General features: G+C 37.8%; 1 protein-coding gene across 1 annotated transcript in view; it reads right to left on the reverse strand.

The window, feature by feature from the left end:
- TMEM170B (transmembrane protein 170B) overlaps positions 1 to 17,914 on the reverse strand; it is a 29,170-nt gene that overhangs the window by 8,859 nt on the left and 2,397 nt on the right. The window contains exon 2 of the mRNA XM_081245743.1: positions 3,605 to 3,775. Coding sequence (XP_081101869.1) covers positions 3,605 to 3,775 — 171 coding nt within the window. The remainder of the gene's footprint in view (positions 1 to 3,604; positions 3,776 to 17,914) is intronic.

The following is a 17,914-nucleotide window of genomic DNA, read 5'->3' on the forward strand; positions in this document are numbered from 1 at the left end:
ACAGCAGTAAACACACATGTAATACACATACGACTTTTGACTTCCGAACAAGCTGTTCCTTCTTCCTTCCTCCTCTGTTTACGGTTCCACAATTACAGCAGTGGCCCTCGTCAAGAACATCAGCAGTCCCTTTCATGTCTCTTTGTACGCCACCACAGTGAATAACAACTAATTTGGATTTTTCCCTTTGCCACAGTCCTGACACCAACTCCTTTTCCAACCCACTGCCACTAGTCTAGTTCAGATCTAGCCTCAAATTCAGATCCCAGTTAATGCCTCAACTCCTGTTCTTTCCCCTTTTTCCTCCCTTCTTCCCTCCCCCCACTTTCTTCCTTCCTTTCCTCTGTGCTTCCTCCCTCACTACATCCATCTATCCAACCAGTATTTTCTGAGTATCTGTTCCATTCCAGGTACTGTTTTATTGTTGGAGATTCAGCAGTGATGAAGACAGACAAGGTCCCTGCCCTTTCAGAGTTTCTTCTTGGTTCTTTCTTCACATATATTCTACATTCAGCCATAAAATAAATTTTCCTATTGAATTGCTTTGCCCCTTTCCAAGCCCATTCTAAAATATCTAATTGTTTTCCATGACCCACAGAATAAAGTCCAGACTCTGGCTGGCCATCCAAGATCCTTGAGGATCTGGCTCTTTCCAATTGAATTTCCTACTACTCCACTCTGCACATTCGGTGCTTCAGCTACATCTGATTGCTTGTTTTAAACTCTACCTATGGCAAAATGAATGAAGTACCATATGAGAAATTTACAGGTGGAATGCAGCAACAACGAAAACCTAATGCAAGATAACACACAAAAACCAAATAGTAAATGAAGACAGGATGAGAAAATAGACTACTCCCTATTTCCCACAACTATTTTATGACTGTCTTATTTGTGCCACAGGACAAACCCAGAGACATGGGAACAGGGCTCTCCCCTCAAGGCAAGGCATGCTGATCACTCTGGGAAAAGGTGACTGTCGGACACAGAAGGAGGGAGGCCTTGGAGCCATGGAAGAAAAGGACTTCCTCTCATCTCTGGGGCTAAGAACGAACTTAGAAAGGAAGAAGCCCTCGGTGGCGAGTCTTGAAGCAGATCCAGCAGCGACAGCCAGCTACCCTAGCCTCCCAGAAGCCGGCCAGAGTGAACGGCAACAGAAGCTCTGCTGTTCACCTGCAGTGATGAGACCACGCAGCAAAGAGAAGCACCAGTGTCCGGCAAAACCACACGAAGGAAGCGGCTGAGGCCCCTCCAGGCTCAACAGGATGCATCTAAGTTCTGGCTCAACTAGAACAGCAGAACCCCAGGCTGGAGTTGGGGCCTAAGTACAGCGCTAAGAGGAGAAGGTCAGAGGGAGTGAACCTGAGGACTGTAGGACATGCACATGAGGCAGCACAGTAGAAAGCTTGCAAACGGCTGGAGGACACCGTAAAGTGGCTAATTTCTAGTAGGCCAGGGGAGATTTATGTCATAATAATTTGTGTTGAAGAAGGAAGTGCACTATTATGGTCAATTAATCTGCATACGACAGAGGAGGCAAGAATACAAAATGGAGAAATTCAAAAAGTGCTGCTGGGAAAACTGGACCACTACATGTAAAAGAATGAAATTAGAAACTTCTCTAGCACCATATACAAAAATAAACTCAAAATGGATTAAAGACCTAAATGTAAGACTGGATACTATAAAACTCCTACAGGAAAACATAGGCAGAACACTCTTTGACATAAATCGTAGCAAGAGTTTTTTGGATTTTCCTATCTCCTAAAGTAATGGAAGCAAAAGCAAAAACAAACAAATGGGAACTAATTAAACTTAAAGGCTTTCGCAGAGCAAAGGAAACCATAAACAAAATGAAACAACAACCTATGGAATGGGAGAAAATATCTTCAAATGATGCGACCGACAAGGATTGATTTCCAAAATATACAAACAGCTCATACAGCTCAACATCAAAAAAACAAACAACCCAATCAAAAAATGGGCAGAAGACCTAAATAGGTATTTTTCCAAAGAAGATATACAATGGCCAATTAGGCATATGAAAAGATGCTCAACATTGCTAATTATTAGAAAAATACAAATCAAAACTATAATGAGGTATCACCTCACACCAGTCAGAACGGCCATCGTCAAAAAGTCTACAAATAATAAATTCTGGAGAGTGTGTGGAGGAAAGGAAACTCTCCTACACTGTTGGTGGGAATGTACATTGGTACAGCCGTTATGGAGAACAGTATGGAGGTTCTTTAAAACACCAAAAATAGAGTTACCATATGACTCAGCAATTCCATTCCTGAGCATATATCCAGAGGAAACTCTAATTTAAAATGATACATGCACCCCAATGTTCATTATAGCACTATTTACAAGAGCCAATACATGGAAGCAACCTAAGTGTCCATGGACAGATGAACGGATAAAGATGTGGTATATATACACAATGGAATATTACTCAGAATAAAAAAGAATGAAATGATGCCATTTGCAGCAACATGGATGGACCTAGCGATCATCATACTAAGTGAAGTAAGTCAGACAGAAAAAGACAAATATCATATATATCACTTATATGTGGAATCTAAAAAAAATGATACAAATAGACTTATTTACAAAACAGAAACGCACTCACAGATGTAGAAAGTAAAGTTATGCTTACCAAAGGGGAAAGCGGGGGGAAGGGATAAATTTGGAATTTGGTATTAACAGATACACACTACTATATATAAAATAGTTAAACAACAAGGACCTACTGTATGGCACAGGGAACTATACTCAATATCTTGTAATAACCTACAATGGAAAAGAATTTGAAAAAGAATACATATATATGTATAACTGAATCACTTTGCTGTATACCTGAAACACTGTAAACCAAGTATACATCAATAAGAAAATTAAAAACTTTAAAACCCAAGAATTTAAAAGGAAAAAAACATGTAATTGCTACTTCTAAACTTCCAACTGTTCTTAAAATATAAATAAACCGATTTGTCCTGAAATTTATTTAAATGATTAAAAATTAAGACTATGTGAAATAATAATAACTAAAGCTTAAAAATATTTTAAGTATGTCAAAATTAGAATTTATTCCAATTTTAATTTCCTGGTTTTAAAGAAGGCAAATTATCTGTAATATATTTAGAATATACTTTCAAAAAAAGAAAGAAGTGCACTTTTATTTTGTAGTCACAGGCAGATGGCATCAAGGCCTAAGAGCTATATCTTCACTTTTTTTAAATGACAATTATCACTGGCATATTTGTGTGCCTACCTCTCTCCCTTACCACATAGTGAGCTCCTTTAAAGCAGAAACTACATCCACTATAAGATAAATTTTCCCACGAACTGCTTTACCTCTTGACAATTTCTACAAGTTTTTCCATTTCCCCAAAACCTTCCATAATGAGTATTCATACAGCAGAAGTACCAAAACTATCTGTTCAGTAATTAAGTGAACTGATCTTTACCTTCTAGATGAAGTGTGGTTAGTGCCGAAAAATATTCTACATGAAAGATTACACTGTTACATTTACAATAAGAATAAAGTTACCAAAACTGTAAGTGCATATAAAATTATGTGCTTAAAACTAAATCAACTTACTAGTAATCATTGCTCCGGTCACGGAAGCCAGAAATCCGATGCTGACTGCAATGACAGAGATTACTCTCCCCTGCCGATGCCTCTGTAGCATCACGAACATCAACACTCCTGCAGCACCATGGACAAACAGAGAGGAGAAGAGAGCCCAGAGGAAGATCCAGTACCACATCTCTGAAAGGAAAAGCAAAAAAAATATGTTAATAATTCTGTTGAAAAACATCTTAGAAAATCCAGTTTAACAAATAGTGAGCACTCATGGTCTGGAAGAAGGTTAAATGAGATAACATTAAAAACATGCCTAGTACAGTACTTGATACATAGTAGTACTAAATAAATTTTAACAGTTATCATCATCACTAATACTTGATGGGGAAGTCATTCCCTCCATGACTTCAGAAGGTCAAAGCCTCTAATTTCCTCTAAATGTGCCCATCATATAGCTATAATCTATTAATTTCTCTAATAAACCCTCATGTCTGCAAATCTCTTGCAATAAATAAGTTAATTAACTGCTGTTAGATATATAATTTTCTATCTTCTATACTAAGTGCCCAGACATTTTTAAAAACTACCACTTAATTCAAATAATAAGTACAATAAGTACAAAACCTATCTGTTCAATAAATAAATGAACTGATCTTTACCTTCAGAATTCAGAAATAAGTCAGTGATTTTTATCTTTTATGATTTTAAGAATTTCAGGCCATTTCCCTCTTGGCTCTCACCTTTACATACTAAAGAATCAGTCAGGATTTTTTTAATGCTTTGTCTCTCAGGCCATATGCTAGTCCTTAGCAGGAACTCCTCAAGCTCTATCACTCTTTCTTCAATGTAGTCTCAGTTACTTTTCACCGAAGCCTGGTTTACAGACAATTGATGAGCATGCCTTTCATTCTCTCTCTAGCATGCCTTTCATTCTCTCTCTTTTTGGCTGAATGGTGGTTGCCAAGGACTTAGGGGAGAGGGAAATGGGGGACTTCTTATTTTAAAATGGCTACAAACACAAGGGATCTTTGTGGCAATGGAACTGCTCTGTATTTTGACTGTGGTGGTGGATACATATACAAGTGATAAAACTGTACAGAACTAAACACACACACACACACACACACAAATGAGTACAGGTAAACAAGCAACACTTGTGGAATCTGAAAAAGGTTGGTGGGTTCTATCAATGTCAATATCCTGGTTTTGATATTATACAGCAGTTTTCCAAGATGTTCCCATTGGGTAAATGGGGTAAAGGGCACATGGGTTCTCTCTGTATTATTACTTACAACTGCATGTGAATCTACAATTATCTCAAAGTTAAAAGTTTAATTTTTAAGAAGAGAGGATATATAGAAAACAGATTTTTAAAAAAATCAGTTTCAGCCTCCTAAATTCTTTTTTTTTTTATAAATTTATTTATTTTATTTTGGCTGCGTTGGGTCTTCGTTGTTTTTTTTTTTTTTTTTTCTTTTTGCGGTATGCGGGCCTCTCACTGTTGTGGCCTCTCCCATTGCGGAGCACAGGCTCCGGACGCGCAGGCCCAGAGGCCATGGCTCACGGGCCCAGCCGCTCCGCGGCATATGGGATCCTCCCAGACCGGGGCACGAACCCGTATCCCCTGCATCGGCAGGCGGACTCTCAACCACTGCGCCACCAGGGAGGCCCAGCCTCCTAAATTCTTAAGAATTGACACTTAGAATGGACTTACAGTTTGAAATCATTTCAAGGAAGAGACATCTGATATATTTTTCAGTGTTAAAGTACCATGCATGCTTCTCTATGGCATAAGAGAGAGATGCTGGTGATTAAGGAAAAACAGACAAAGCTTGCCTTTTAGAGGTTTTTCTTTTCCAGCTTTCAGAGAAGTAATACTTTCACACTGTCACTCCCAAACAAATAGCTTCAATTTATAAAAAATAAAGACAAAAATGCTTAACTTGCCCTGAAGAATATTTATATTTTAAAAGATACAATTTTCGGGCCTCCCTGGTGGCGCAGTGGTTGAGAGTCCGCCTGCCGATGCAGGGGATACGGGTTCGTGCCCCGGTCTGGGAGGATCCCATATGCCGCGGAGCGGCTGGGCCCGTGAGCCATGGCCGCTGGGCCTGCGCATCCGGAGCCTGTGCTCTGCAACGGGAGAGGCCACAACAGTGAGAGGCCCGCATACCGCAAAAAGAAAAAAAAAAAAAAAAAATAAAAGATACAATTTTCCAGAGTGACCCTAACAAAGCGAGACTATAATACAGCAATAACAGGGTGGGGAGGGATGCTCATCAAGGCGGTTCTGAGATGAGACAGGCACTGGAACAGGCACCTACTCTTTTTTTTTTTTGGTACGCGGGCCTCTCACTGTTGTGGCCTCTCCCGTTGCGGAGCACAGGCTCCGGACGCGCAGGCTCAGTGGCCATGGCTCACGGGCCCAGCCGCTCCGCGGCACGTGGGATCTTCCCGGACCGGGGCACGAACCCGCGTCCCCTGCATCGTCAGGCGGAGTCTCAACCACTGCGCCACCAGGGAAGCCCAGACACCTACTCTTAATAAGAGCTGCCATTTGCCTTGATCCCCAATCCTGCTTCTTACCAGGGCTACCCCCAAAAGCACTTTTATTTGTTGTCCTTATAGTACAGGTAGAGTGAAAATTTTCTTGACTATATGTAACACTAAGAACAGGGATTATCTGACATTATAAGTAAGGTTGTTTGCCTACTGACTATATAGCTATAGTCAGTTTACCTAATAATTAGGAAAATTAAGTCTAATGTCTTATAAATCCCCAAGATATCAAAGAATTATACAACTGAAACAGAATCTCAAATGTCCTCTAATGACCAATCCAGGATTATCCCTCAAGCAGAGTGAGCACAAACAAACTGCCCAAACTTAAATTTTTATGTTTGTTTTTCTTAATCACACTATTTATCATGGAAAAAAAAAACCCTGAATGCTGCTGAGAATATCTACAATTAATTTAGATTTCATGTTGTTACTACTATTTTAAATTACCTGATAGATCAATACAACCATGTCATGAACAGGGCCTCTGAAGACCTGGTTCTACTCCAGATAAACAAGCCTGTCTAAGGTCTGACTCACTATTGGCAAACGCAGGACACCTGGAGAACTGCAGGACCCTAAGAGTAGAGCAAAGACAGATGCCCCAGAGCCCTAGAGAAAGAACAGGTGCTAAGAACGGGAGAGGAGTATGACCACCTTTTCTTAACCTGTGCAGGCTTGTACGGCTAACGTGAACACCCAGAGGCCCAGCTTTCTCTTTCCACCCATATCCCACCTAATCCAAGCTTCTAGCAACTGAGCAACAATAAAAGGATGAAGCCAGAGGGAGACTTTGCTGGTGCTAAACAAAATACAAAATGAGAAATTAAAAATACACTTACAAAACAGAAACCTTGAAGCATGCCGTCCATTCAATTACCGTAATTCACTGAAAGGAGATATTCTGTCTTCATTAAAGCCCTTTCATTATTTTTCCCTGTTCAAGGCTGTCCATAATCTTCATCTTAAACTGAATTTTTGCAGTGTGTTTGTTTACTTTTAGTGGGATAAGAGGCAGAGGAGTAGTGATTTGTTCCCGTCTCCAAACAATTCTAGAAATAGCCCTGATCCCAATCTGTATCTCTCTCAGCCCTGGTTGCCAAGTCACTAAAAATTATCTTCTGTGCTTTTGATTTTAATCTTTGGACAAAATTATTTATGAGAAATGAGTTTCTCTAGATATCTAGAATATATTAACTAAGTAAAAACAAATCAAAGAATGGTACATATTGTATGATCCTTTTTGTTCAAAAGTTATAGGTATAGAGAAACACATAAACAGATTCTAACAATGGCTATCTTTTAAAGATAAGAGAGGAGATGGGTTATATTATTTTATTCTTTACTGATTATTTTTTAGCAACCAGCCTGGTTTTGTTTGTTTTTTACTTTACTGCAGATACACTGTCTTTAAAAGATAGTTTTTCATTCTAGAATTCATCAAAGGAGAACATGCTCTACGAAGCCAATGCTTCTCAACCCAGACTGCTCACAAGAATTACCCACAGAGCAACTAAAACTATCACTTGAGGGGGGACCTAAACAATTTTATTTTCATCAACTCTACCAGATAATCATGACATGCAATAAAGACAGAAATCACCACTCTAGGCTCAGGTTACATAAGAGGTACTTACTAAAAAAATCCCAAAGTCATAAAAACAACAAAACCTATCTCAATAGACAAACACTAGACATAATTTTTAATCCTCTACAGCATATCTAACCCTTCTAACAAAATCATTAGCAAGCAGATACTGAACATTTATATGTATTCAACGTACTCTAAGCCTCGAGGTGAAAATAACATACCAGTAAGACTAAATTTGGGGGCTGTTCATAATTTCTATCTTCTTTATAGAAATGGTCCTCATTATATGTTTAAATAATCTGTGTTCAAATTTGGTTATCTCAAGTTTTTTTTTCATTCCAGCAGATCTAAGGTGTGGCAATCCTCCCCTTAGTTTCCGACACCAGTGACTTCTCAGTTTGGGGATGTGTCCCACACAGGCAGCTTATTAAACTCTCAGGGAGATGATGCATTTATAATTTGAAAAAATCCCCTAGATCAGGGATTGGCAAAGTATGGACCATGAGTCCTATCTGACCACCAACTGTTTCTGTACAGTCTGTGAGCTAAGAATGGTTTTTACATTTTGAAATGGTTGAAGAAAACCCAGAAGAACAATATTTCATGACACATAGAAAGTACAAAGAATTCAAATTTCAGTGTCTATAAAGTTTTCCTGGAACACAGTCATACTCATTCATATTGTCGATGGCTACTTTCATGTTACGATGGCAGAACTGAGTAGTTATGACAGAGGCCACATGGCCCACACAGCTGAAAATATTTACTGCAGTTACTATATATATGCTGAGTATGTTAAATACTGGTCCTCTATAGAAAAAGCTTGCTAACTCCCAGTCTAGATGATTTTGACATATGCTCCAGGGGGTTGGGTTGTCACCCCACACCCCACTGAAAATTACAGTCACAGCACTTTCATATATTATCAAGACCTGGCACTTTGGGTGTTTAACTAATGGTACGTCAATGGCATATATTCTAATACCACAGGTTCTTCAGGGCACAGTATGCAGCTGACGCTATGGGGTACATACACCCATAGTTACACAGAACAAGAGGGAGAAATGTCAAGAAAGATCCCATGAGAATTCGTTGCCACCTGAATTTTTAAAATAAACAGGACTGAACCAAATGATAAACACACTGGAGATGGAATGAGGGTGAGGAATGGGGAGTGGGGCACTCGAAGCTAACGGTTCTCAGCCTTGGCTAGATGTTGGAGTTACTTGGAAGAGCCTAAAAGAAATATCACCCTCAGAAATTCTGACTTAATTGGGCTTCAGAATTTTTTAAAGTTTTGATTCTTATGCACAGCCAAGAATGAAAAACTGCGCTAAGACAAAATGATCTAATCATGGAATTATGTACAACTGAGAATATGCAATTGCAAAACCTCCTGTTTGGCTAAAGCCGAGAAATATGGAGAGAATTGGCTGCAGATTATAGAGGTGTGCTGGAGCAGATTTTGTGGGGAAGGGAGGGTGCTTACAAACCCTAAAGATGTGGACTTTATCCTGAAGCTTGAAGGTTATGAGGAGCCACAAGAGTGAGAGGCCCGCGTACTGCAAAAATAAAAATAAAATAATAATAATCAGTGAATGTAAAAGTAGACAAATAGAAATTATTCAAATTGAAATATAAGAGAAAAAGAGTGGGGGAAAAACAAAGAAGTAGTAGGAGGGAAAAGAGGAACCATCCAAGAGCTATGGAAAAATTTCAAATGGTTTAACATACATGTAATTGGAGTCCCAGATGGAGAAGAAAGAGATAATGGAGAAGAAAAATATTTAAAGAAACAGTGGCTGAAAATTTCTAAAACTAATAAAAGATATCAAACCACAGATCTAAGACTCCCAGAGAATCCTAAGCAAGATAAAGACCTCCCAAAAGAACTAAAAAATAACAAAACAAAAATAAAGCGCACACACACATACCTAGATTCACCACAGTGAAATGACTAAAAAACCAAAGATAAAGGGGAAGTATTGAAGAAGAAATAAGGAAAAAAGAAAGAACAAAAGACATTACACACACAGAGGGACACAGATAAAAAGTACAGCAAACTTCTCATCAGAAGCAACCAAACCAGATGACAAAATACAGTAACACTTTAAAAAACTAAAATGCAAAGCCAGAACCTATATTCAGGAGAAACATTTTTTCAAAACCGGAGGTGAAATGAAGATTTTTTTCCGGAAAAAAAAAAAGAAACTGGAAAAATTAACTGCCAGTAGACCTGTGCTACACAGCATATTAAAGGAAGCTCTTCAAACAGGAGTGTAATACTAGATGGAAACTTAACGTTCCACAAAGAAGTGAGCAACAAAGAAAATTAAAATGAAGGTAAACATAAAAGATATGTTTTCTGGGCTTCCCTGGTGGCGCAGTGGTTGAGAGTCCGCCTGCCGATGCAGGGGACACGGGTTCGTGCCCCGGTCCGGGAAGATCCCACATGCCACAGAGCGGCTGGGCCCGTGAGCCATGGCCGCTGAGCCTGCGCGTCCGGAGCCTGTGCTCCACAGCGGGAGAGGCCATAACAGTGAGGGGCCCGTGTACAGCAAAAAAAAAAAAAAAAAGAATCCGCCTGCCAGTGCAGGGGACACAGGTTCAAGCCCTGGCCTGGGAAGATCCCACATGCTGTGGAGCAACTAAGCCCATGCGCCACAACTACTGAGCCTGAGCTCTAGAGCCCGCGAGCCACAACTACTGAGCCCGTGTGTCACAACTACTGAAGCCCACGCGCCTAGAGCCTGTGCTCCACAACAAAAGAAGCCACCACAACTAGAGAAAGCCCGCACACAGCAACAAAGACCCAACGCAGCCAAAAATAAATAAATAAATAAATAAAAATTTTAAAATGTATTCTTATTTTTAATCATTCTAATATTTTAACCAGATTTAAAAATAAGTTGTTGCGTTTTTTCATTTGAAGCCTCATTTAACATAGAAGTTAAAGCTATTGTAGATATTTTATAGCTGCCTGCTTCCACTTCTTAAAAGAGAGCAAAAACATTAGTTTTTAAATTTAATTGCGACACCTTCAAGAGCTGCTTGAATATACTGCCTCTCTCAAAGCTTACGGCAATACTGTTTATTAGCCACTTAAACCAAATTACCCTTTCACCAGCTAATTATATAAATTTAAACTGTAAATTACAGTACTCATCATTGAATAGAAAAAAAAATTCTTAGAAAAATAAAATTTTAATTTAAAACAATCAGAATATCATTTGCTGTAAAAAAAATCAGGTTAAGGCTATTTTAAATAGTTCAAAATTTGCTTTACATTTAAGCCACGGCACTACCTTCCTAAAAGATGCCGTTCAATTTGTTCTTTCCCATAATCGATTAGTTACTCAGTTATAAAAGTATAAGGGTTGAATGGCAAAATCCAAATCTATTATGAAGTTATAACACAGCAATATACAATAGTTTCAATTTTTATTACTTATATGGCCTTAAGCATCTTAAATTATACATGTCCTACCAAAAAAAGTAACAACATATTTGTTTGAATCAGTCACTGACCTAAAAACTAATCTTTTCAGTGACTGATAAAATGTTACAATCTCATGATACAGTATTTCCAAAGGATCTTTACACTGAACACTCAAGAATGAACTTTTCACATCAATCAGCATAACTTATAATGAAACTCCCAATGTAACAAATTCTTAAAATTAAATCTAAATAAGAGACCAAATGAATGACAGATCAGAAAATAAAAGCACAACTAGGAAAACAAGTAATGCACAAGCACGGTCAGCACAGTCACACCTTTGATATGATGACAGTAATCCTCAGGAATCAGATATGCCACACTGGGGTTAAAAAACAAAAACACAGATAATTTCAGAAGGGGAAGGGATCATCAGATATTGAATCCAGAGTTTCCTAAACCAAGTCTTAAGAAGGCCTAATTCTAAGAACTATTAAATGGTATTCAGAGAACAAAGATTTCCTAGGTCTTAAACCTCACTCTACAAATTAGCATATTAAAGGTCTGAAGCCCCACTTAAAAAAGAAAGCTTCTTAATTTTAAAGACTAAAAAAACAAATTTATATGCAAACGGGTAAACGTTTTTCTTAACTCACAGCAAAATCTCTCAACTTTTTACTTAACTCATTAAAATTTTTAGATCATCTTTCCATTAACAACAATGTGACAATTGTTGTCATTGGATTGTCTTATAGATGCGGAAACCAAAGTCTGGTTAAATATGTGGCTTTTCCCAGGGCATGGAAGCAACCTAAGTGTCCATCGACAGATGAATGGATAAAGAAGATGTGGCACATATATAAAATGGAATATTACTCAGCCATAAAAGGAAATGAAATTGAGTTATTTGTAGTGAGGTGGATGGACCTGTGGAATCTATGGAAAAAAATGGTCATGAAGAACGTAGGGGCAGGACAGGAATAAAGACGGAGACATAGAGAATGGACTTGAGGACGTGGGGAGTGGGAAGGGGAAGCTGGGACGAAGTGAGAGAGTGGCATGGACATATATACACCACCAAATGTAAAATAGATAGCTAGTGGGAAGCAGCCGCATAGCACAGGGAGATCAGCTCGGTGCTTTGTGACCACCTAGAGGGGTGGGATGGGGAGGGTGGGAGGGAGATGCAAGGGGGAGGAGATATGGGGATATATGTATATGTATAGCTGATTCACTTTGTTATAAAGCAGAAACTAACACACCAATGTAAAGCAATTATACTCCAATAAAGATATTTTTAAAAATGTGGCTTTTCTAAAGTACGAGAGCCAATTAATAGCATTCAAGGATAAAACTGTTTACTGACTCATGAATTCAAGGATACTATTGCTTCTTTAGACTCTTTATTTGCATACAAAAATCTAGCAGAACCCAATTTATCCTAGTGGGGGAAGTTCCAATAACTGCACATTATGTAAGTATTTACATAAACATTGTTAATGTTTCGTTCTCCCATATACTTCAGATTAAATATAACTAAACTGTTTAGAATTTTTAAAGTACTACCATTTAATAAGAATTTTTCTCTATAGCTAATAGCTCATATAAATAAACATTTTTAAAAGATAAATTCTAATATTATCCTCTAATGTTAAAAGACAGTCACCTAAAAACACTGGATTATAGCATCCTCTTGGAAATGTCATTTATCTTGAAATTTTAATGTCTTTAGCTACACTAAACACTCCACATTAACTTGCATTATATATCACAACACAGTTACAAATTGATCACAAAAAAGCTTCATTTTTTAAAAATCCAGTGTTCCCAATCCTTGAGCTCTCAGTAATAAAATCACCTTAAGAGCTAGTTTAAAATGTACCTTCCTAGGCCCTGGTCTCAAGGATTCTAATTCCATAGCTGTGGACTGGGTCTATGGACTGTACCCTCAACCAGCCCCAGGTAATTCTGATATGTAGCAAGATTTAGTAACCATATTGGATTAAAGTAATTCATGGTAGGGACTGGAGAGAGGGAGAATTTTATAATGAAAACTTATTAGCGGGACTTCCCTGGTGGCACAGTGGTTAAGAATCCGCCTGCCAATGCAGAGGACACGGGTTCAATCCCTGGTCTAGGAAGATCCCACATGCCGCAGAGCAGCTAAGCCTGTGTGCCACAACTACTGAGCCCACACACCGCAACTAATGAAGCCCGTGTGCCTAGAGCCCACGCACCGCAACAAAGAGTAGCCCCCGCTCGCTGCAACTAGAGAAACCCTGTGTGCAGCAATGAAGACCCAATGCAGCCCCCAAATTAATTAATTATTAATTAATAAAACATATTGGCTACACATAGTTATCCAAGAGCAATATAATACTTTTAAATTTAATCAAGTCCTGGTGGTATTCCTGAACCATCCTCAAAACAGATCACCTCTCCTCTCTCTCCATCATCCCTTAAACAGGTTCTTTCTCTACTCTCTACCTCTTTTGTTGTCTTCAAAGTCCCATTACCTGGTTCTCCTTGAACTCAGCAAGCTGCCGAACTATGACTTAACCTGAAGGTTAGTTCGCCTCAGTACACCATTAACCCCTTATGGACAATGATTGACATTTTCATTTTTGTTTATCAGTGTTTACCCCAGAGACTGGCAAATGCTCATGATCAAGAAATATCCAACAAGATTAATCCTTGAAAATGCTAGATGCTGCTTATTAGTATAGTTCTTCTATATACATTTAATAAAACAATACATTGTATGGCCACTTCAATTATAGTAAGTAAAATGCACGCAAAATGCTTTGTACAGTACCTGACATATAGTAGTTGTTCAATAAATATAGCCATTATTAGAATTATTCATCTGATTCTAATGTAAGTTCAATGCACTGAATTCTCTGGGCTCTCCTCTTACATCTGACCATTCTTAATTCCAGTTTCCTTCCCTGGTTCCAATTCCTCCTCCCCATCTCTGCCTCATCCTTCCTCTTCTGTTTAGAATTCCTTTCTACAGGAAAAATATCCCTAGTTATTCTAACTTCTCTTCCTGAATTATCTTACTTTTCTGGTCCTTTATTCCAATCACTAAACAAAACAAAGATAAATATATTTATATTCTGAGAGTTAACCATTTAAGAATCAAAATCATAGCTTACACAGTCCCAAGACTTATCTGGAAATTGCTTTAGGTTTAAGAAATATCATCTGGACCTTGGACATGGTACCGCCAGAGGATACTGAAATATGATTCAAAGATAATGAGATGGGTATTAGGAAAGTAAAAACCTGAAGATGGCAATTCTAATTTTTGAAAAATTACAGTAGCTTCATTCTCGATAAAACAGGTAAGCCTTCCAAATGGCAAATTCCTATAAAGTACAAATCATACCAGTACTTATTAATTGGCTCAGTACCACAAAAGAGTAAGGGATTTTTCACATGTACTTCAGAAAAAGTAAATTTGGGGTCTGGCACAAATATTGAAGAGTAGCACATTGTCTTTAGGGCTACATTCACAAAACATAAATTTCTATAATTGGACATCTGAAATAACTTTATCTGCATAAACTCACCTCCAATAATAGAGCATTTAGGAGGAGGAACTTAACCTAATGGGACACTAGAATACGTGCAGGGACTGAGAGAAGCATACCTGTTTGGGAGCACCACCAAACGAAATTGCTGGCTATACTAGTATGAGGTGTGAACAATTACAAGTAGGTATACTAGGTACCCAAGTTTTCCCCCTTTCTCTCTTTTTTTTTCTGATAATCACTATTAACACTAAAGTGGCTTAGCAACTATAAAATCTAAAAGGGAAATATAACAGTATGTATGTATATAGTAAAAATAAGCACATATATATTTTGTAAACACACACACACACACACACACACTTGACCTTCATTCCAGTTTGAATTCCCAGCTTCCCGATGTTTATACCAATAGAGAGAGAGGAGCATCTGCGCCCACATTTGCTGCTGACACAGAGAGAGGATGAGCCTGAAGCCAGACTTTGCCTTTTTTCCGAGGAACCAATTATTCCTTTCCCAACCCGAGCCCGGCTCTGTGTTTATCCAGGGGTTTAGGGATCCTGCCTCCTTCTAAGTAAAAAATTCTTCTCTAAACTCTTAGCAGCCAAATTTGGGTGGGAACACAAAGTTGGGAGCCAAAAGAGTTGAAGAAAATAAAAGTAAAGCAAAAGGATACATTTCATTGTAGATCGTTTTTTTGAAGTTAGGTTACCCATAAAACTGAAAGAGTATATACATTCTGACTCTAATTTTAGGTTGTGGTGGGGAAGAGGGATTTAGGACATATTCAGAGAAAGAAAAACTATATGGGAAGGAAGGAAGCCACCTATCTCTCTACCTGAGTGAGCTGAATAAGCATATAACCTATACACAGTTACAAACAATTTAGGAATCCTGAGAATCACACACTGAGGGAAGTGACATACACAAGAGAACTCTGGCAATAGTTATTAAGTGACAAAGATGGGTTCTCCAGGTGTTAATCTCTATATGAAATCCCCACAGTACTACTGTCTTCCAGGAAGGAGAAAAAATAGATTGAACTTGGTAGGATTTCTAAAACTAGATATATAGTAAATATGGATCACTAACTTTTACATAGGCTATGGCAACTTAAAATTTTAGAAAGATTATTACTATTATTATCACTATTCAATAATATCTTACATTGTACAGTATCTTTTATTTCTGGACAAAAATTAGTTCCATTAACCCATTCTTGGGCTCATTTGGGGCAAATACTTACAAAGCTATTCTTAAGTGCCTTAAGATTTATCATCTATCAGACCTACCTGAGTTAAAATCAAATGTAGAATAAAAGCAAAAGGCACAGAACTGAGAGTCAGTGAACAGCAGTTCTAGTCCTGGCTCTGTCATTAAATGACTGTTTGATCCCAGCCATGTATATCTCAATATTTCTAAAAGGAAGTAATCAAACTACATAACTTCTAGCTCTAAAATGTTGGCTAATTCTAATTTCTAGTTGTCATCACTTTTAAAAAATCTATTTCTATCAAAGTAATACATACACAAGACTACTTTCAAGAGATTGGTCTCTGAGATAAAAAGGTCAAAATTCTGCTTCACCTATGGGGTAAGATACAGAGGAATAAATCATACCTGTTAACTGAAAAAAATAAAAGATGAGAGTACATTACCCTTTTATATACTTTGTAATTAACCAGAATTCCTATTAATGAGATTTCTGCAAATCCTTCACAGTCATTTCTTAAGTCTAAATCAGTCTGGTCCTACACTATGCTCCTTTCTATTACCTGTTTCATTTTCAAGTTTATGATGATGACAAAAATGCCTTCTGACTTAATGTGTGTTATCATAATCTGAAAAAAGGTAATAATTTTTCACTTATTAGCTACCAGATCTAAGCAAGTTACTCTTTGCTTCAATGTCTGAACCTGTAAAATAAGGATAAACACTAATCTCTCTCAAGATGGTTGAAAAGATTAAATAAAATACATGAAAGAATGGTAACTGGCACAAAAAAAGCACTTTTGTGTTTTAAAAGTATGACAGTTATCTATATAAATTGCTTAAACACTTTGTGTCCTAGTTAAAAGCATATTCACTCAAACAGATGTAGCTGAAAAATAAGGCAACTAGGATGTTTTAATCATGCAACTGTTAAGTATTGTTTTAAAAGCTCAATTCAGTAAACATGCATTAAGCATATACTACGTGCCAGATACAATACGCTAGGATTCCAGAATTTCATGATTACAACAATGACTCCACCCTCAAAAAGCTCACAGTCTAGAAGAGACAAATAAAAATTATAATGTAATTGAAAAATATAACAACAAAAGCATGTATAAGGAGCAGAAGGAACAAGATGAAGCACTTAATTCATTAATTCATTCTGTTTACAGAGAACAGAGAAGTAGTAGCTAAAGCAGCTTGCAAAGGGGGAAAGAGTAGTTCTGTAGGCAGAGACGGGTTTCAAGCCTAGCTCAGCCATTTCAAGCTATTTGATGTGGGCCAACTTTACCTCTCTGAGCTTCTTTGTAAATCTGCTTTGGAGAGTTACTCTGAAGATTAGAAATAATATATGTAAATTGCCTGATACATAGCAGGCATTCAATAAATAGGAGTTATCTTGTTTTAGAAGTTGTGTGTTTGTTTTTAATAGACTAAGTTCTAAATGGCACTGCAGATGCAAGAGGGAGGGGATATGAGGATATATGTATACATAAAGCTGATCCACTGTGTTATACAGAAGAAACTAACACAACATTGTAAAGCAATTATACTCCAATAAAGATGTTAAAAAATTAATAAACAATTTTAACTTACATCTTAATTATGAAGCTGAAAAAAAAAATGGCACTGTAGGAGGCATCACTTAACTAATGATCAAGCTGCATAGGGGATCGCGAAGGTCACCAGCATGGAGAAGGCCATAATGAACCACATCAGAATGTTACCACTTACGGAGTCTACTTTTTAGCAGTGATGGGGTTCCTAACGTGGTACATTCACCTGCTGGTGAAGCCTATTTCTAATCTATTTTCTCCATTTTTACAGAATTTTGCGTACTCAGACTCTGTTTAAATTTCCTAGAAGAGGTTCCCATGCTCCTCAGTCCCCCCTCAGTCCTGGTTTTGGATGTTCAGCATATCCCATATCCTTTATAAAATGGCAAGTCCAATGAGCAACAGCTGATTATTAAGATTATGTTAGGA

This window comes from Mesoplodon bidens (genome assembly GCF_964165515.1).
Source record: "Mesoplodon bidens genome assembly, chromosome: 10".
Lineage (NCBI taxonomy): Eukaryota > Metazoa > Chordata > Mammalia > Artiodactyla > Ziphiidae > Mesoplodon > Mesoplodon bidens.